Source organism: Phodopus roborovskii, unplaced genomic scaffold (genome assembly GCF_943737965.1).
Source record: "Phodopus roborovskii unplaced genomic scaffold, PHOROB, whole genome shotgun sequence".
Classification (NCBI taxonomy): Eukaryota; Metazoa; Chordata; class Mammalia; order Rodentia; family Cricetidae; genus Phodopus; species Phodopus roborovskii.
Genome location: NW_026126575.1, coordinates 943,901 through 965,734, shown reverse-complemented (window position 1 = coordinate 965,734; position 21,834 = coordinate 943,901). Strand labels below are relative to the sequence as shown.

Here is a 21,834-nt window from a genome sequence, read left to right as displayed (position 1 = left end):
CTGCATTAGAAAGCTTGGTGATACTAAGTCCAGGAGGCCAGAACCACAGGGGTTGGAAAGCTTGTTTCTGCAGGAAAATCCATGGCTGGACAGTTGGAATGGGCTCTCTTAAATGACCTGGCATTGTAGGAATAAGGGGCTTCAACAGTGTCCAGTGATCAAAGGGATTACTATTATTTTTGTCCCTCTGCAAGGCTCTGTGTGGTCCCAGCATCCTGTGCCAGGAGACATCAGTTTTGTGATAAAGGCACTCTAGTGCTCATTGTCCCCTTTCCTGGGGCTTTTGTCCCTTCCAGATCTCTACAGTTGAGCTCGGGCTGTTTTGGGAAGCACCAGTTGTGGGCATGGAGACCAGAAGTCTCCCTAAATGCTGAACTGAATGCTGCAGTTACTGTTCCTGTCAGTAGCAAATGGCTTCTGACCTCTGTGGAAATGGCTCTCTGCCAAAGCCCGGGCAACCATGAGCCCTGTATTCAGTAATAGAAATTTGCCACTGGCTAAAGCCATAAGAGTGGACTAAGATCCAGGGCCACTAAGCAAGCAAGGTTAGACAACACTTTTACTTGACTCTCAGGGCTTCCATTTCCCCTGGCTCTGGCTCCTCCCACTCTACAACCTCACCATGTGCTACTCTTTCCTCCAGCCTCATGTGACCAGAACCGCATGGGACAAGACTCCTACATCCTCATGGCCAGCTCCCAGGTAGAGATGGAGGAGTGGGTTAAGTTCCTCAGGAGAGTTGCTGGCACACCCTCTGGAGGTAAGGACTCCAACAACCATTTCTGAGCAAGCCTCTTAGAAGGAGGAGGGAAAGGGCTCCAGGTACCATCTCTCTTGTGCAGTGTTCAAGGAAGAGGATCAGAGAAGCCACTGGCATGGCCAGGTCCTCTACTGAGTGTTGGGGAAAGAGGCTTCTGGGTATCTCACCATCCTCCTAGCTCACCTCAAAGAGCCAGCCAGCTCTAGATCAAATAGAAACATAGTGAGTACTTTGCCTTGGCCAGCAAAGGAGCATAACATCCCAAAGTAGGGCCTTCTCCATTTTGACTAAAGTATTGTCTCTGAGATGAAGAGGTTGGCTAGCTGATTTGAGTTCCTGGTAGCCTTAACTCTTACTGTGCCATGGGCATGCCTGTTATGGATTAAGTCTAAGGACAAGATATACAACAAGGCTGGTCAGTACAGAAGGATAGCTGCCCCCTGGGGGGTCCTCTGTGGGCCTTACGGATAAGTGGTAAATTCCAAATTTAGCCTTTTCTAGGGTATACAAAGTGTTTGAGGCCCTGGGCATCCTAGTAATATTTCCACTCTTGGGCAACAGCCTGACCACAAAAAGACAAACAAGCGAAACAAACAACAAAAACCTGATGATAATGTATGTATGAATGTATATGTATATGTATACATATATATGAGACAAACAGATGTGAATTTATAATTTTTTTTCATTTTATAAAAATATAAAGTAACTCAAATGGGTAAGTTCACAAAAAGCCATTTTCTGACATTTTAGAAAAATGAACTACTTGTGTTGACTCCAGGAAAATATAAACAGGGAATTAATTATTGATGTCATCTCTTATTTTAGAACTCATTTGTGGGAGTGTTCATGGTTAAGTATTGATTTGATTTCCCAAAAGTTTCTTTCAGAAATTATAAGAATACCAAAATAATTTTACATACAATTGAAAAAAAAAAAGTTATTTTAGTGCTTCTTTGCTCCAGCTGGGATTGTGTGTACATAAAATTTTTTTTCTGAAGGTAAATGTAGAATGTATGAAATTTTATGTTTTATAACTTAGTTATTCCATGTTACTATAAAATCTTTTTAAAAGTTCATTTTTATTATTTCTGTGTGCATGCATGTGCATGTGAGCATGCACGCGCACACACGTGCATGTGTGCGTGCGTGCATGCGTGTGTGTGTGTATGTGTGTGTGTGTGTGTGTGTGCATGTACATGCATTTGGTGCTTGTGGAGACCAGAAAATTGTCAGATCTCCTGGAGCCATAGCTACAGGCTAGATCCACACTGCAAACCTCTGCAAAGAGAGATGCCCTCTTAACAGCTGAACCATCACTCTTAATAAGTCATTCCAAAGATTGCTTTGATACAGAATAGAAATGACATACAATGATGTTAAGTAGCAAAAAGGGTTGCTGGGTAGATGCGCTAAGGACAGGACTGCCATGGGGCCCACAGGGAAATGGAATTCTATCACTTTCTGTAGGACCATGCCTTCACCCATGGACTTTTCTTTGCACACCTGCCTTGTTCCTGTCTAGCCAGCATTCCCTCATGCCCACACTTGTCCCACATTTATTCTTATGCCCACCAACTTTGCTGTGCCTCTCCTGCCTAGCTCAGTCTCTGCAGCCCCATTGTTAACACTGGAGAAAGAAACTTCACCTGGCTCCTCTGAGGTCAGGATTCCATCTGGGGACTTGGGTCCTGTGGTCTACCAGGAGGGACATGGAGAAAGAAGCCACCAGAATAGGAGTGTCTCTGCCGAGGCTGTCATTAACAGCTTCACCAGTGCACAGAAAGCTCTATGACTCCGTTGGTTGTTTCCCAAGTCCTAAACACAAGCTTTTATAATGGCATCTGTGCCAAGAAGGATTTATTTATTTGTTTGTTTGTTTATTTATTTATTTATTTATTTATTTATAACATATGAAGGCTTGATCCTGTGCTGTTTCCCCTGGGATGTCTTCACCATGACCTTTATTAAGCCCTGGACTGCAAGATAAAGAGACTGCTGAGATATTTTCCCCGTGAAGGGCAGGGGTCATGGGTATTACCTAACTTTGCATCTGCTCTGTCTCATGCTTCTCTCTGTGCTCTCACGGGTGCATTCTACCAGCATGGATAAGACTTGCCAGGCTGAGCTGCTGTACTCTGTCCCCATACTCACCATTCTGAGGAGGAAACTGAATTTTCATCCTGGGGACTTGGGGAGCACTATGGGCTTATGCGGAGAACAGTGTTAGCTGTGATGACAACTCATTGGACCAGTGTGGCAGTGTCACATAGTAAAATAAGGGAAACCAATCCTTCATGTCATTTACTTGAGACTGAAGAGTTCAGAGTTTCCGACACAATGGCCGCCCTCTCTGTTTACTGAACAACATAACAAATACCAAATCAAAAAGGAACGAAGAGCTCCTGCCCTTGATCAATCTTTTCTAGGAGTCTCAAAGGGAGGAAATTGTTGTTAAGGCCCTGCTGACTCAGAGCAGCACACGAAGCCACAGCCAGACATTAGTCGGGACCTGCATGCACTTTTCATCCTTTTTGTTGGGGCATTGCCTTCAAAAGCCTTGTTGCTTTTAGCAAATGGTCTTCAGTCTAGTAACCACATCTTACATGCACATTTGTTGTTCCGAGGCAGGGCGGGTAATGACTGAGCCTTGAAGGAGAAATAGGTAGCATGGCACCCTGGGAGTCCAAAGTACAGTAAGATGGATTGGGTTGTTTTTTCTTAGAAGTCAGTCTCTGAAGGCTGGGTATGCAGTATGTAAGCAGAATGAGTACATAGTTCTAAATTATCACAAAGCACATTATTACCATGGTTACAGGTGAGGGGAAAGTTTGGTTTGTAAAGGCAAGCATCACAGCACTTCTTAGAAAAGTCATTTCCGCACACCAAACATGGATTGCAGATCACAGAGCTTCACTACAGTCACGGCATCGCTCATCAGTTCTTCCCATGTTAAATGAGGGGACTTCAGACCTGAAAGAGTAGGTGGCCACCCCCAAGAGACTATCTGGAGAGGGCCAGGGCTCATAGGACGTGCTCCCAAAACTGTGACATCACCAAGACACATTACCATCTCATTCCATCACATACCCCAGGGCAACTGTGCATTCTCCATGTACAGCTGGACCACTTCTCATGACCTCCACTCCTCCACTTAATCAAAAAGAACCCTTCCTGCTCAAACCCACCGCTAAGCTTGCATATCTGTTCCTTGACAGACATGCTGATATCTGTCAGAGTGAGTCCCCCCCAACCCTTCCCCACTCTTCCCTTCTCAAAGTAAAAGCTAAACACTTTATACTTATTCACAATGCACAATGTTCTCTTAATTACCTTTGTCCTTGTTTTCTAGAACCTTCTTCCACACCCATTCTACTCCAGCATCACCAGCCTCCTCAAACACCATGGGCATGCCCCTGCGTCAGGGCCCTGGCACATTCTGTTCTCTGTTTAGGATTCTCTGCATGGCTTGGTTACTTGTATACTTTTTGTTTGTTTTTCTTCGGGTTTTTGTTTAATGATCACCTCTGTAATTCCCCTCCTGGTCATTCTGTTTAACATTTGGTAGCTTTCTTCATCTTCTCTAGCCCTCCCTGTCCCTCTGATCTTCATTTATCTCTCCAGGATGTAAACCCTTTCAAACATGATTAATATTTGTTCATTTGTTTCATAATCCTCCCTCACTGGGATAAAATCTTCAATTTACATGGCAGGAATTGGTTTTCGCTGTGTATCCCAGGATTGAAACAGTACCTGGCTTGTGTTAAATGGACTGGTTAAGGAAGAACCCCTCCATAGCAGAGTCACTCTGGGTCATGCTTCCTGGCTGTTCTTGCCATTGGCTAATGCCCAGCCAAGAAAGGACTTACTGAAGTGAGTTTCTCCTTCTAGAATTATTTCCCATGGAACATGTCAATAGCAAAGACATTGTTAGAAAGTCCAACTAAAGTATGGAAACTAGCCAGAATGATAGCTGGACATGAAGAGCTTTCCTTCTACAGGAGGGCATTCTCTGACACCTGTAGCCTGCCTGAGTGCCAGCATTAGAGAGAAGCTACTCTGATCAGCACTGAATTCTTTTCTTGCTCTTGTCACTGAAGAGGTGGCCTCCAGGTCTCCTGGTTTCTCAGATGTCCTTTTCTGGCAGACTCTGTATAGTCCTCTTATCTCCTTGTAGAGAAGCTGCTTGCTGCCTTCTCAGTAGGCTAGCTGTTTATAGAGGACCAGCTGGTTAGACAGGGCATAGCAGAGGTATCCTAGAAGCTGGGATGTGATCCCAAAGTCTTGACAAGTTAAGCAGGAAAAGAGAACAGAGGCAATCAACTTCAAATAGCTCATCACAGGCCTCAGTTCTGGTGTGTGTGTGTGTGTGTGTGTGTGTGTGTGTGTGTGTGTGTGTGACCTATATTCACCAGACTCCTCTTCTCTCTCAGCATGGAGACCACACCCTCAAGTCCTCAAGTCTTCATGGTGAAATCTGGTTTCTGTCCCCTGGGAACAGGCAGTCCAGGCTGCAAATGGTGCCTCTGTTGACTGCTTTCCCTTGCCCTCTGGACACTTGCTCAGTGGCTCCTAGACACAGGACTTTTGTGTTTTGTTCCATCATTCTCTTTGATATTCCAGTTAGAACATGGGGTTCAGCTCTTTTGTTTAGGTTTCTTTGTGGGTTTGCCAACACAAGGCTTATGCCATGTAAATATTGACTTACAATAAGCCTCAAGGAGTTTTCCTCTGGTCTTTTATTTCTTTATACCCTTCAGAACATGGTTTTGCAATCCACAGCACAGTGCAGCTTGTGGGATGTGTCATCCCTTATTCTCTGTGACCCCATCTTTCTTTCTAGTGAAGCCTGATAATTTTATTTATTTCTAATAACTCCGTCACCCCCACTTCCCCCAGTTCCTAAATATAAGAGTAATATGTATTAATTCATTTACTCTAAAACTTCCTATTGATCACATGCCAATACCAGGGAGAAAGACCCACTGGTTTCCCCACCCCCCCATGGGAGAGGAGGAGGAAATTACTCTCTCAAGGAACCCACAGTCTACTAAAAGACACTAAAGTTAACATTTAAAAACCAAGGGATAATATAAAATGATAATTTTTGAAAAACACTATGAAGGCTGGGTGAGATTGCTCATACCAGCACCTGAGGCCTGTGGTAGGAGGATTGATGTGAGTTCGAAGCTGGCCTGGGCTACAGAGTGAGCTCCAGGTCAGACTGGGCTAGAATGAGAACCTACCTTATAAAATAAAAATGGAAATGTATCACAGAAGAAAAATGTCAGAAGCAAAGTTAATCTTTGTGAAGGAGACTGAAGCAGGCTTCCCTGAATCAGAAATGACTCACCGAACTCCACACAGGCAGGGGAGAACAGTTAGAGAAGCAGGCAAAGGGTTGCTGTCTATGTCAAAAGGGACAGAATGGTGAGTGAATGGTGGGGGTTGCAGTGGGGTGAGGGTAGTTGGTATCAGTAGAGATAGCTGGTTACTAGGACCAACAGGCAGTCAGTTGGGGGAAGTGTTCAAGCAAGACGGTGGTAAAGTCAGATTATATTTAAAAGGTCATTCTAGTTTCTGTATGCATCAGATCCTGGCTGGGGACCAGAAATGCAACTGGAGCTGTCATCCAGGCAAGAGTGGATGGGTGGCAGCTTGCACAGGAGGCGGACAGTGGAGTTTGGAGAATCAAACAGGTTTGCACAGCCTTCTAGAGGTGGCATTGCCAGGACATGGCTGTGAATTCCATATGGAGGGAGAAAGTGGTGTCAAAGATGGGTCCCGATTCCTGGCTGGGGAAAGAACGCTTGGCTGGCAGTGTGAGACTGCTCCAGGCCCTTCCTGGCAATTCTCTCCCTGCTTGCAAGGCTGTGATGGTTTCTAGGGTGCACAGGGTCAGTTGCTGAAGTCCTTTCCTTCTTCTCAATGGGAGGAGCGGGGTGGGAGTGGGGGGCTCGCTTCACCCAACAGCCTACCTCTGAGATCATCGTCTCAGAAGACCCTGACTGAGCTATGTGTGTCTCTGAAAGCCTTTCCAGGAGACGGTGGGCTGGCTTCATAAAGGCTAAGTGGCCTTCTGTGTTCCTGCCAGACAGCTTGATATATGGTACAATGCTGGTAAACGCTTGCGTGTGGGATTTTTCTTTTTCTTTCTTTTAATCCACCTCCGAGCTGTCCCCTGAATGGCGGCTGACAATTAGCTGCTAAGTAAAAGGAGGCACTTATTTTTATTGTGTTCTGACAGCTTTATGTTTACTCTCTGAAAGCCAAGGGAGCTTCTTGTGTGTAAAGGTGAGTAGGGAGAAGTATTGGGAAAGGGTTGGGCAGGTGCTGACACATCCCTCAGGTTCCACCCAGGAGTCAGAACCTGAGCAGCCTTTGCAAGCATGTGCTGATCTGGAAGCCAGAGAGGACAGTTAGCTCTTGCAGTGCAGGAAGTGGGGCCAGACTCGCTCCTCCAAAGCAGAGTGCTCTGCAGCCATGCCTCACGTCCCCAGGATGCCACGCTGGGAACTGGATTGTGGCTTTCCCACCCTGGCGCTCTTCTTTTGCTGGGACTTCAGGAAGAGAGCCCCCAAGCTCCGAAAGAAAGGTATTTCTTGGCTGTTTTATCACTCTTCCACTATAGGACACTTTTCTTGGCTGTTCTTAGCTCTTGTGTCAGGATAGGGTATGTGGCTGAAACTGAGCCCTGGGGAACTGTGAAGCTGGCACAGGGCTGTGCTGGGGTGTGGCTCAGGGAGGGATCCAGAGAAGGCCAGTGGTGACAGAGGAGGGACAAGATACCTGAAGGGTGCAGGGGGGGGGGTCACAGTAGGTCTAACCATTCCTACTTTCCTACATCACTCAGTGCCCTGGGGCTGTGTAGCCATGCTAGGGAGAAGTCTCTGTGGCTGAGGGTGGAAGCTGAATGCACAGAGAACAGAAGGGGCGGCTGTGTTATGGGGGAAGGTATGAGAAAGGGAGGATGGCACAGTTGGCACTGGAGCACTGTGGGAGAAGCACCGGGAGGTCCCTCCTGGACGTGGGTGATGTCTTAAATACTCTACAGTGACTTTGGGGGGTACTGTGGTGTAAAACCCAAGACTTCATGAATGATAGGCAAATGCTATGAGCTATATTCCCATCGCTTTAAAAAAATTGTGGTGTGTGTGTGTGTGTGTGTGTGCACACTCACAGTAAGTGTGTACACATACATGGAGGCCAGAGATCGACCTTGGGTGTTATTCCCCAGGAGCCATCCACCTAGTGTTTTGAGATGTACTCTCTCACAAGCAAGCCTGGAACTCAAGTAGGTTAGGCTGGTGAGCAGGGAGCCCTGGGGTCTGATAGTCTTCACCTCACTGGAACTAAAACTGATGATCAGAAACCAGCACGGGTGCCTGCATAGCAAATGCTTTACCCACTGAATTTTCTCCCAAGCCCCTGTTTTGTTATCTTTTTAAAAAGACAGTAGCCTGATTTCCCATTGACTTTAATAAAAACAGATTAGACTGCTGCACAGAAGGTCCCAGAAAAAAAAATATGGTCTTAGGCAAATTTCTAAACTGAGTCTAGCTTCTCAGATTCCAGCTTTGGATTAGCCCAAGTAAATCAGTCAATTTGCACACTAAAAAATTTGCCATACAAGCCTGTACAGCTTAATGGTTAGAGCTGGCATTCATCAATTGAGAATTTCCTAATCTGAACCCAGCTTATTTTTGTATGTGATACTTTTAATCTCAAATTTTTAATAATAATTAAAAAAATAAACCAGTCAATTGCTATGTAGATTATATTGCATTTAGCAATTATAAAATTTACATTGCATATAATGGATGTAATTAATAGGTTTGGCTCAGAGTGACAAAGAGCTCTGGTGAATGAACTTATTGGACTTCCCATTGCTGGCAAGAGCAGAGCTATGGAGTGCAGACGTCCTGAAGGAGCAGGCACAGCTTAGGCAGGCCAGAGGGACACCTGCTTCACTGTCCGCTTCCTTCACTGGCCTCTCTGGGTTTCCTTAGGCTGCCTCTCTTTCAGTCCCCATATCCAAGCTTTTCCGTGTACCCCTAGAAGCAAAGATAAAGACAATGGCTGGCTGGTGGTGTATGCCTTTAATTCCAACACTCAGAAGCCAGAGGCAGGCAGATCTCTGTGAGATCAAGGCTACCCTGGTATATAAAGTGAGCTCCAGGACAGCCAGCCAGAGCTGTTACACAGAAAAACCCTGTTCCCCCCCCCAAAAAAAACAAAAACAAAAACAAAACAAAACAAAAAAAAAAAAGATAGAGGCAAAGACCCAGAGAATGAGACCAGAACAGTTGGTGTAGTTCAGTGTGTGTGTGTGTGTGTGTGTGTGTGTGTTTGTGTGTGTGTGTGTTGGACTTTGGGGTCTGCTTTGGATGTCACACTCCTATATGGTCTTTAATGACCTGACCAAACCTGACCAAGGCAAGCATAGTGTACTTTCTTTCACAGAAGAAGGGACACAGTGGCCCTCATGTCTCTACGGCATATGGTGAGTTCTCCATAGAGGGCTTTGGCTGAGTTCTAAGCTACAGATATGAAGTTTGGGGACATCATCCTAGAGGAATTTAAAGTCATGAGTTTATAAGGTAGTGAGCAAGGACAGGGAAGAGAGTGCCTGGAACAAGCTAATGCTTGGAGATCACAGAGTGGGGAAACATTGGAGGAGGGTGAGCTCAGACGATGCCATGAATGAGGGACCCAGAGCAGGAGCCACTAGGAAGTGTTATGAGAAAGAGGTGTGACCTACTGTGCTCCAAGCTGCTGACTGAACAGCTGAGATGAGCCCTAGAAGTCTAACCCCACAATTACAAAATGAAGAGGCCATTGGTCTTGACAAGAGGGAGTTTGGAGAAATGCTGAGCAGAGGGAAGTGTGGAGAGTGGGGAGCACAGGAGGCAGCTGATGGGATGTTCCTGAGGTCTAAGACAGCCTTTGCGCTAGGGGATAAAAATAGTCGAACCAGACAGGCTGTCTGTCTCTGAGGCGCTCACAGACCATGGAAGAGTGCTGCTTAAATAAATCATCACAAAATACATAAGAGGTGCTAAAAGAGGGGCGTGAATGCTGAGATCTGGGGATTCAGAGACAGTGCCAACTCCTCCCTAAGTCTTCCAAATGCAGGAAAACGGTGTCTAGGGGGAGTAAGAGGAAGGGCAGCAGCTTGCGAGTTTTTAAGAACAAGCCTACGTTTCCAAGATCCTGCAGATGATTTTGTGAATTCTGCAGAAGAGATTTGCAAGAAACTCAGTTGTCCCTCCCTCCAAACTGTAATAACATAGACAGTGGCAGTGAGGCTGAGTGGGTTACATGTTTCGGGTGGCCCAGTCTATTTGGAGGGAGAATGTTTAGGGATAATTCCAGTGTGATGCTCTCAATCTTGCCAATTGGCATTAAGCACCTGTTGTTGGAGTCTTTGTGGTCTCATGGCACTTTGCACTTGGTTAACTATGTAAATGCTATGGGTTGTGAGGAATGCTGTGGGGCAGCAGGGATCAAAGAGGAAGCAGGAGGAGAATGGGATTGAAGAAGACACTGGGAGAATGGCTATTCTGTGTGTACTGAGGGAAACAGAGGAGGGAGGGGAAGTAGAGACAGCTGTAATGGTTACTGGTTTTTAGGTGGTCCTCAAATCTGTGGAGACATGGTGGAGCCATCAGGATGAGAATGAAAGTTTTGTAGGCAATGGAGAGGAATTGTGAGAAAGGCAAACCAACACTATCAGGGTTTGGAGAAGACCAGCAAGTACAGAATCATCCAGAGTCCAAAGTAAGATGTGGCCACTGGGATGGCATCAGAAATCACCAAGAAGTTTTAATGCAAAGAAACAAGCAACGGAAGCCAAACTGTGATGGGCTGAGAGGTTGGGAACTGAATAAATTCAATGGGCTGTGAGACAGGAAATACCTTTGGAAGTAGACACAAGTTTTGTGAGTACAATGACAAATACAAAAAGGTAAGAATTGCTGGTTTGCAGAACTGAGGTAAAGGATTATTCTTTCTAAGTTGGCAAGGGCATAGATTCTCTTGGCTTTTCATATCCAGAGGGAAAATGTTATCACACAAAGAGTAAGTCTCTGAAGAGGTGGGAAGGATGGGGCTGGTGGACCCTGTTGAGGAGGAGGGTGGAGAGGCAAGGCCTGGGTAGCCAGGCTTGGTTACCTCTTCCCTCCTGAAGGAGTCACCTGACCTGCTGAAGTTGGGAGGAGGTGGGACAGTAAGCTCAACGGTGGAGAAGCTCAAGAGCAGAGAAGAGTCAGAGCCAACGTCTCACAAAGACTGGAACAACACAGTTCTAGGATGCGGCCCTAGCCCTGTATGATATGATGCCCTCACAGTTCTCAGTGGCCTGACAAAGTCAGACCTGGCAGGGTAGGGTTATTGGAGGAGGAAGTAATATTAAGAAATGGATATCCTGGTGAGAACAGCATGGGAACAGCTGACTGTGGCAAAGGGGTACACACTGGGCGCATGGGGGGGGGACTCAAGTCAGACTTCTCTCAGCTTTCAGTGTGCTTGGGCTGTTTGTCCCCATCTGGATCTAGTGGCCACCTGTGTCCACACAATCCATGGTCCAGATGACATCTGCCTTTCCTTCTGCCCCTCTCAGAGAGAATTTCCCAGTGTGAGCTGACAGTCTGTGTTTTAAGTCATATCATTTCCAGCATGATCGTCTGGCATGGTGGAAATACCCATGCAGCTCCTTTCATAGCAAACAGAAGCCCAATTCTGTGTGGTCTCAAACATTGTCATTGTCTTGGCATTTTTTGTGTGGTCCGTTCATTTTCATAATGGGAAGTTGGCTAATTGGACACAATGACAAGGTCTTTCTGCTCCTTGTCATTCTACAAAGCTGCTGCTGGCTCATGCCAGGCACTTGATGACTGTTACAGAGAAAATGGATTAATTTATGTGATAACTGCTAGTGTTCCAACTAAAGAAATGCCAGAATAGCCACGAGTTTTGGAAAAATCTTCGTTTAAAGATATTAACCCAGTAAGTAATTCAGCAAAATCTATTGTTCATCCTCCTTGTGCCAGGCTCCCTGGGGGAAGAAAAGAGACCTCACCTGTGTTTTCTGACTACATTTTCCAGACATTTCCAGACATAGACATACAAGTTGCAATGCCCTATGTGAGAGGGGTGGAATGGGCAGAGAAGAAAGGTGCGCACAGTGGGGATGGAGTTTCTCTACCTGAGATCAAGAAGTGTGTGGCAGAGATAATGGTGCTGGGAAAGGCCCAGGAGAGACAAAGGGAATCCCAGGAGTCAAGGAAGGGGCAGATGCGGGAGGAGAAGAGTGTTCAAGGGCAGAAGCTGGGGAGACTGTTTTAGGAGCATCAGAGCGAGATGCCTTTGAATACATGTGAGTGGGCCATACAAAAATGGTAGATGGATGTCAGGCTAGCACTGAGACACAAACAGGCAACATCTGGGCAGATTCAGGATCAGAGTCGATATCCTCAATTCCCAGAACTAGATGCTGTGAGGGAGGAGCCATCAGGAACTGAGGGCAAGTCGAGGAACTGAGGAAGAGGTGTATGACTTCAACAGCAGAGCAGTGATGTTCTGACATACCAGCGGGTTTGAGAAGTAAGAACCAGAAGGTTTTGAAAATGCCAGATACTGGAGCAGAGGCCAGGAGGACATGAGGATTCAGGAGTCCAATACTGTTCTTCACAGGCACAATCCATGTTAACCTATGTCTGAATAGAGAATAGCTAGAGAGTCATGGGAGAACCAAGAGACTTTGCAAGGGCCAGCTTCTAGGACACAGTCCAGATTTGGACAGAACTGAAGCCATCGTCCTCTGAATCTGAAGGGTACAGAGGAGCCTCGGGCTTGTGGGATGACCAGGTGGGCAGTGGTTATCTTCATATAGGTCTAGTCTTGTCAGGCTCAGGGGTGGGGAAATTACAGAGCTGGGTGCTGACAGCCAAGGTGGAGCTGGCCCACGCTTGCTTGGCTGGAGGCTGTGTAATTTGGAAAAATAGTTTGAAAAGCAATTTGCATACCATTGGGCCAAACCACTTGACCCTGTATAGTTCAACATGCAGAAAGTTGCCCCAAGAAAATGGTTCAAAAGCATGAAAGAGCTGCGCCTATCTAAACACTATTTAATTAATCCAGCAATAACCAAATATTATGCCTTCGTGTGTGGACATTCCAGTGAACATGTTCACCGTGGTTGAGCTTTGGAAAGCAGAGGAAGCACTCTGGATTTTACAGGAAGTGGCCTTGACGTCGATGTTCCATGTCACCAGCAGAATTCAGTTCTTGATTTTTCTGTCACCTTTAAAGAATTTAGAACAATATTAAACAAGACCTGAAGACAAATTATTTGAATTTCCCCAGGCTATCCATTTGAGGCTATTTCTGTCAGTCTCCATTTGAGCACCCCACCTTTTTTTTTTAAATGTATCTAAGATAACATTCATCTTTTGCTGAGCTCCCTGTGCCAGGAAGCTTGTCAGGTACTGCTTACCAGTGCTCATTCATTTCCTCTTGACAGCAGCCCTGAGGTGACAACACTATCATAGTCATTTCACTGTCAACCACCCCGAGCCTTGCAGGCACGTTAGTAAACTTGCTAGATCGGTAGCTGGGGCAGGGCATGTTGAGAAGTCATGCCTGGTGCTGACACCCTGAGATGCAGTGGGCTATCTGTCATAATGTAATGGATATAATCTGCTTTCTCAGTGAGAAACACACTTAGAGATGAAGGAAAGCTCTTCACTAGTGCTTGGCTGTCTGGGGCTAATGGCCAATGAAGAGTCGACTCTGCAGTACAATATTTCATTAGCTTACATGCACCTTGGGGTTATGCATTTTACATATGGCCTTACATCTCTTTTAGGTCCCCGCCCCAGGTTACATTTCAATAGCTTAAACAGAGTCAGGAGACTGCAAGTCTGCCTGCTTAGGCAGATAGGAGATTTATATAACAAATATGTCACATATTGCCAGAATTTTTTTGTTTTGTGTTTTTTTGTTTTGTTTTGTTTTTCCAGACAGGGTTTATTGTTTTGGGGCCTGTGTGGAACTTGCTCTGTAGACCAGGCTGGCCTTGAACTCACAGAGATCCATCTGCTTCTGCTTCCCCTGTGCTGGGATTAAAGGCATGCACCACCAACTCCCATCGACAGAATTATTTTAAGCATGCCACTGTTCTCTTTCAAAATAATTGTTAGCTAGGGCCATCTTGCCCACCTGGCAGGATTGTCTTTCCTGATAAGGGCACAGGGGATTGGTTCAATGGCAGGACGAGATGGCCATGAATCTGCACTGCCCGCCCTGAGCTGCCCCTTAGAGATATGTCTTTATCATGAGAGTGGAGTCTGTCTTGGTCACTGTACTATTGCTGTTAAGAGAATATGGTGGCTCTTAGAAAAGAAAGCATTTAATTGGAGCTGGCTTACAGTTTCAGAAGTTTAGTCTATTATCATCAAGGTGGGGAGCATGGCAGCATGCAGGCAGACATGGTGCTGGAGAGGTAACTGAAAGTTCCACATCTGGATCATCAGGCAGCAGGAAAAGCAAGCTACTGGGCCTGGCAACACACTTCCTTCAACAAGGCCACACCTCCTAATTGTTTCAAATAGTGTCACTCCCTAGTGACCAGACATTCAAATCTATGAGCCTATGGGGCCATTCTCTTTCAAATCACCACATAGCCTAATGACTAGCCAATCCCAGTGAATATACATTTACATCCTAGCACCTTAAATTTCTCTTCTAACAGGCTGGTTAGCATGCTACTGATGGGGGGTGGGGTGGTATCTTAGAGACAGTGCTCCTATATCTAAATTTTACTTGTCTGACTTAATGTCTCTTAAACAAATCTATGAGTAAGTCCTTTATAATACCAATTATATCACTTTGAGTTTCTTCTGCATCAATAATGTTCCCTCTGAGAGCTATAGACTGTCTAACAAAACCCCAGTGCCAGGAATAAATACCTCTTGTCAAGCAGTTGACCAGGGAAGTAGAAGAGCCTCCCAAATATAGGCTAATGTGGCTGTCCTTAGTTTCTTCCCAGAAGTTGAATGTAAACCCTATTTCTGAAGACACCACATGCACTAGACATAAAATTCAGACAAACTGAGCAGGCATTGGCTTGGAAGTTCTTCCCTGAGGACCAGTTGTGTTTGGGGGCGGCGCAGCGGCAGGACAAAACCAGGCGGTGGGCAGAAAAACCGTACTCCTTACACAGTTGTCTTAGCAGCAAAAGGTGTTATGCAACCTGTCAAAGGAGAAAAGTAATCAATAGTTCTGCACAACTGTAAAGCCACAGCCATGAGCAGGATAGCAAGATATCCCTAAGGGTGCAATAATGACACTTATATCTTGGGGCAACCAACAGCTGTCTGATTGGATTGAAGACCTGCTCAATAGGAGGGAATTCATGCCTGGTACTATAGACCTAGCCAATTACTCATGGCTGGTGAGGTATTGGACCCTAGAGGAAAACCTATTATTTCCACTTTCCTACACAGTATATTCCTAGCTGCATTCTAATACTTAACCTTTCACCCACAGATAAATGTAGTTCTCATCCCTCATCAAAGAACTTCTTTTGGCAGCAGCTGGAGATCATTACAGAAGTTCACATCTAGTCAAAATTCACAGAGCAACTGATTGTGTGATGCCCAAGCCCAATTAATACATCAAAAACACAAGCTTGAAGCTTAGGGATGTCATGAAAGAGGGGAGCAAAAGACTGTAAGAGCTAGGAGACCAGGACCTCTGCTGTGAGATAGTGTCTGCTGTATAAGATCTGGAATATGTACCCATGAAAGTTCACAAGCATGGTCAAATAAGCATGAGCCAAACAATGACAATACCAGCTGACATGCCAGTGTTGATGAGGGAAATCTCTACCCCTAGATGAAGAGCTACAGATCATCAATGGCTGCTGAGAATTAATCTTCTCCAGAGACAAGCCCCCTGATAGATTATGCAATCCCAAGTATTGCCTTAAGCAAATACATAGAGCAACACTAAATGGATTTAGTAGTGTGCATGCGTGCTTATGCATGTGTACACATGCGTGTGTATATAAAACAATAATTATAGCAGAAAAAGCTCATGAATTTGAGGGAAGAGCAGGGCACGTGGAAAGAGCTGGAGGTGGAAGAGTGAGGGATGGAAATTATGTAAATACAATATTAATGTGTGAAAATCTCAAAAATTTTAAATTAAAAGTGAATAATATTTTCAAAGAAAAAAGGGACTGGAGAGATTCCTTAGTGGTTAATAACACTGAGTTATTGGGCACCAGTATTGGGCACCCAGGATGGGCCCAGTATTGGGTGTCCAGTATTGGGTGCCCAGTACTCTTCCAACGGGACTGGTTTTGATTTGGTTCCCAGCACCAACATGGTGGCAAACAACCATTTGTAACTCGTGTCCCAGGGGAGTCTAATGCTCTCATCTGGCCTCCAAGGGACTTGTGCATGTGGTGCATAGACACACATGCAGGCAACACACTCATGTGTAATATAATAATGATGATGTTGTTGATTTTAAAAGGAGATGAAACGTGCAAAGCCTCTGACCACCCATTGACACAAAAATCAGAATAACTAAAGGGTCCCACATTTTTTCTTCCCAGCGGTGTTCGGCCAGCGGCTAGATGAGACTGTGGCCTACGAGCAGAAGTTTGGCCCTCATCTGGTGCCCATCCTGGTGGAGAAGTGTGCAGAGTTCATCCTGGAGCATGGTGTGAGTGAAGAGGGCATCTTCCGTCTCCCTGGGCAGGACAACTTAGTGAAGCAGCTGAGAGATGCTTTCGATGCAGGGGAACGGCCTTCTTTTGACAGGTATGCTGTCCTTTCCTGTCTACCCTGCCCAGCTGACTAGGAAGAGAGGACCTAGTGGAGCCAGGGGCCTTTAAAGTCTTTGAAAGCCCCAAATCACAATAGGAAGAGGAGTTTGTTCTGTTCATCATTCCGGATTTTGGGACCTGGGCACAGTCAGAAAAGTGTGCAGACGATTTATATGACACAGTATGTTCTGGGCAGATTCAGGGAATGCTTAGGACATGCTTGTGGAGAAGCTGAGGCTTAGCCTATGGACACTCAGCATTCTCATCATGCAGACGAGAAGCATGAAGAGCAGAGCTATCTACATAAACATGTGAGAGAGGGTCACCATGTCTGTGTCCACAGGGACCAGCAGTCTTCTCCAACATTCCAGATGTGGCTAGAACTAGTAATTCTCCTAATAATCCAAGTCCCACAATACTGTGTGATTCTAAACTCAGCTCTGAGTCATCTGAATGGAATATGTACCACCATGGCAGCCTGGCATTCACTCTTATCCTCATCAAAAGTTTCCAGCCCTACATGAGGCACGTCTGGTGTGGTGACAATTCCTGCAGTCAGTTTCTCTCACTCTCCAGGCACCCAACAAGGATGTCCTTCTCTACCATGCTCAGCTACTGCAGCCCCACCACACTGCACACTCTGTTGACTGTGCAGTGCCTGATTGCCTGCACACACTTGTCCTGCTGGCTCAAGACAGATCACTCTTACCAAGTTAGCAGCTCAGCAATCTGGATTTGGTACAATGGGCATGAACACTCCCCGGTTTACAAATGTTGAAATCCCCTAGAGTTATTTAGGACAGAGGGGAAGTTATGAAGGTCTGAGTCATTCTTATGCAGAAGTCTTCTCACTCTCCCTCTTCAGCCCTTTCTGTTTACCAATGCAGTTGCTTTTCCTCCAAAGCATCTCTGAGGTCCATTGGTTTCTCTCCATGCCCACTCTGCCATGGTCTTAGTTTGGGCCACAAAATGACTATCTCTTCTACCCATAGTATTGTATAGGCTAATTTACCTATGTAGTTTAGACAAGCAGCAGTATAGTTACCACTGGAACCATAGCAAGTTATGGGCCCTTTTAGCAGCACAGTCATCTACAGTTTATAAACAGGTGTCTATTCAAGAATAGTTTTCTTCATCATTTTAAAATTATGTCCGGGCTAATCAAAAGATGTAGGTGGATTATTGCTTAAACAGTAAAAGGATGCTTGGCAGAGGTTATTATGGGATTTGCAATAACTTCCCTGGATGCCAAGTTTGAGTTCTGCTAGGTCAGTGTGGGGGATGGCACTGGAGTCTATGATTCCCATGAAATTTGGGAGCTTAGAAGGATGAAGAAAGCTGCCCCTACATACATACACACATATACACAATCACACACACACACACACACACACATATGCACAAAATCTCACATACATACATACATATATATACACACACATACACACACACACACACACACACACAATTACACACACACAGAGGGAGGGAGAGAGAGAGAGAGAAAGAGAGAGTTCTTCCAGGGCCAGCTCCTGGGTTCATATGCCCCTTGAGTGGACAAACCTTATTTGGGGAATAATGTAAGATTTTTTTGTTCTTGTCATTTAACTAACTTCTACCATGTTTAGAGCCAAGGCTAAGAGTGTGTCCCAGAACCTATAGGCGACTGTGGCTTAGCACATTGCAGGCTTTTGCCACAGGCATAGCTGTGGAGTAAGCTACATCTTTCCAATATTCACAGCTTTTCTGAACCTTGAACGTATTTTTTTCTTTTGGGAGACTGGCCTCTGGAGACAGGAATAGCACGAGAGAGGAAAGAAGAGAAGAGAGAGGAAAGAGCGGAAGGGAGGGGGAAGAGAGAGAAACATGCAGAGAGAAAGAAAGAGAGTTGGACATAATTTTATCAATTTATCAAGAAGGTCCGTCCTGGCATCTCTAACATGGGGCCAGTGGGTGGCCCCTAGATCTTGCATAAGGTCATACATTTATTTCTGTCAGATGATCTGCTATTTTTTTCACCTGAACAAAAGGATCTCTTGCTTGGTGAACTTCTAACACATGGTTTTCACCAAATAGAGACGAGCAAATATAAAAGCCTCCTGTATGGCTAGGGCTGGCGGTTCAGTGGCGAAGGACAAAAAAACAAAACAAAACAAAACAAAAAGATGAGGATAAGGGTTCAGATCCCCAACAATGGATGGCAGGGACATGGTGGTGGCCTGTCTATAATCCAGTCCTCCAGAGGCCGGGACAAGAGATTCCTCAAGCTATCTAGATAGCTAGACTGCCCAAGTCTTCTAGCTTTTGTGTTCACATGAAGGACATTGCTTCACTACATAAGGTGGGAAGAAATCAAGGCAGGCATCTATGTCAACATCTGTCTTCCACAGAAACACACAATCATATGTATGCATACCCACACACATGTAAACATATGTAAATACACACATCACACACATACACATATACATGCAAAAACTGTTTTAAAAGTCTCCTTGCCTGTTTTTACTGGGCCTCCAGGTCACAACACTGATGCCCTTCCTATCCCGTATGGACAGATATGCTGCACGCCATATAGGAGAGCTCCAAGGCAAGCTGGCAGGGCCACCTAAGATGGGTCAAAGTTCAGAACTGACAAAGAAAGTCATTTGAGGTTGATTCATTGATTTAGAGGGACAGCCAACTCAAGAGAAGTGATCCTGGAGACTTAGACCATAAGGGTGACTCCAGAGTCAGCACTAGCATAGTGGGGTGACATTATGCCCTCAATTCATGGAAATCAGTACAAGTTCCATTGTGTTAGTGCTGAAAATGACAAGTAGAGATAACAGAATTTAGAGAGAGGAGCCTGACATGGTCTGGTGGAACTAGAGAAGTCCTTGAGAAAATGGCATTGATGGTGAGATCCAATAAACCAAAAGGAAAAGTTGGTCAGGCCAACCTCAGGGACCATCAGCATCATCCTTGTTAAAATTAATTTGGCTTTCTGGAGGTTTCTAAGAATATATTATAATATAACCTTTGAATTATCCCTATTGTATTTGTGGCTATAACACCTTCCTTCCTTCCTTCCTTTTTTCTCCTCCTTCCCCTCTTCCTCCTCCTCTTTCTTCTCCTTCTCCTTCTTGAGACAGGGTTACTCTGTATAGCCCTGGCTGTCCTGGAACTTGCTCTGTAGATCAGGCTGGCCTCGAACTCACAGAGATCCACCTGTCTCTGCCTCCCAAGTGCTGGTCTTAAAGGCATGCACCACCCTTGTCCTCCTTTTTAATTTCTAATTTTGGTTATCTTTGCCACCTTAGTTCCTTGTGATAAAGCTGCCCCTTTTAAAGCTGTAGTTTCTCTTTATGGGTCTGTTTTCTCCTCTTACCACTGATGCTACTTTTCTCACTGAAAATTTCTCCTCTCCATTCATTGTATGGGTGTGTTTTGTGTGTTGGGGCCATGCCATCAATGGATAAGATGGAGAGGATGGGGGCAGGGAGCTGGGGAAGGCAGTGGTTATCTGAAGTCAGGTGCTGAAGGAGAGGGGATGTAGAAGGAGAGGGGGTGTGAGGGATTCATTTGAGATAATGGTTGGGACATGGGATCTTCATTATGTACAGGGCATAGGAGAGGCCACAAGCAAGCAGAGTCCCTGGATGCAATAAGGACACTGGGTAACTGTGACACAGTCATTTCGGAGAATTCTTCTGCAGACTGCCAGGTCACAGTTCTTTTGCCACCTTCTTGGGATCCTCTCATTATGTTTTCACCAAAAGTGCTTTCCCTAGCTGTGTTTCCCCCAGGGGTATTTTTAGGCAGTGACTCAGTCGGGTAGGATGTTTTTTAATATCCATGTTAAGGGAACATCACTGGTCCAAATTTCCTGTCTTGGAGTGCAGATGATGTTCTATGCATCTCTGCTCTCCATCAGAGGTAGCAAGTTCACAGGCTTCAGAGGCAGGGGGTGGGGGTAATGGGCTGAAGAGGTAGGAATGGGGTGGTGTGGTGGGGGTGGTGTGGAAGTCAAAGCTAGAAACTGGCAACTAAACAGAAAAAGAAAAGAAACACACACACATTCACACTCAAGTTCTGGTATTTTTGTTTGTGTTGCCTCAGATGCCTCATTGACAGGCCACAACAGTGCTTCCCATGTAGCTTAGGAGTAGAGCAACCTCTACCACCTGGGTTGATGAACATCACTCCACAATTTTCAAGCAGTGACTAAATTTCCTAATAAACACACTGTTATGCGATAGGTTCAGATTTAGTTTCTTTTTTAGCAGAATAAATGCAACCACTGCAATTCAGGGTCCAGCAGACTTCCTGGGCTGGCTCACAGATTGCACTCTTAGTCTCTTCAAGGCTTTGGCACCGTCTGTATTCTCTCACAGTAAGGAAGGAAGCAATGACAGTTTGTAGGTGAGGGAGCAGGGTGGTGTCACCTATTTCACTGATGCTGTAACTCTGAGTGCGTATAATCTTCACATAATGGAATAGACAATATGGCTTCCCCCCTCCCCCCAGCACTTAAAAAGTAATCCTTTCAGCCAGAAGGCTATAAAAATGCAGATTCCAGGCCAGACCTGCCTCCTGAGTTGAGACATCAGGTTGGTAGTGAGAGTGAGTCACAGGGCCACACCCCTTAGTAGGATGTCACACTGGAGTGTCAGCAGCAGTGCCAGCCCAGTGGTGCATTCTCATTGGCAAAACAGTCCAAAACCACATAGCCTTACCTTGTCACCCAGGCTGACATTCATCTGAATGTCACAGACCCTCGGTGGGGGACTGCTGTTTCCTCTCTAGGCTGACACACCTGAACTTTTCAGATATCCCACCACATGATTATACCCAAAGAGACACCTGTCTCTCAAGCTGTCCCTTTCTATGCTTGTGACCTACTGACTCCTGGGCTTCTCAAATGCCAGCATCTACCACAGTGTTTGGTAACATTTGTGTGTTCCAAGTGTTATGGCCTGATGGGATAGATATTCCCACAGGTTTTCTTCTGAAATAACAAAAAAAAAAAAAAAAAAAAAAAAAAAAAACCCTCAGAACTGCTTTGAATACTATGGGAGTAAAGGAGATCAATGGACCAAGGATTTAAAGGAGTTCACACACACACACACACACACACACACACACACACACACACACACACACAAAATGAGAAACTCATTAGACATGGTTAACTGTGAGGCACTAAGTGGTCTGAAGAAATAGAAAGCAGACAAAGATCAAAATAGTTACAGAG

The 21,834-nt window shown here is 45.4% G+C and overlaps 1 protein-coding gene across 2 annotated transcripts in view; it reads left to right on the top strand.

The window, feature by feature from the left end:
• Arhgap25 (Rho GTPase activating protein 25) overlaps window positions 1–21,834 on the top strand; it is a 75,619-nt gene that overhangs the window by 42,086 nt on the left and 11,699 nt on the right. For both annotated transcript variants that reach the window (XM_051203332.1, XM_051203333.1), the window contains exons 4-5: window positions 644–760; window positions 16,386–16,593. In XM_051203332.1, coding sequence (XP_051059289.1) covers window positions 644–760; window positions 16,386–16,593 — 325 coding nt within the window. The remainder of the gene's footprint in view (window positions 1–643; window positions 761–16,385; window positions 16,594–21,834) is intronic.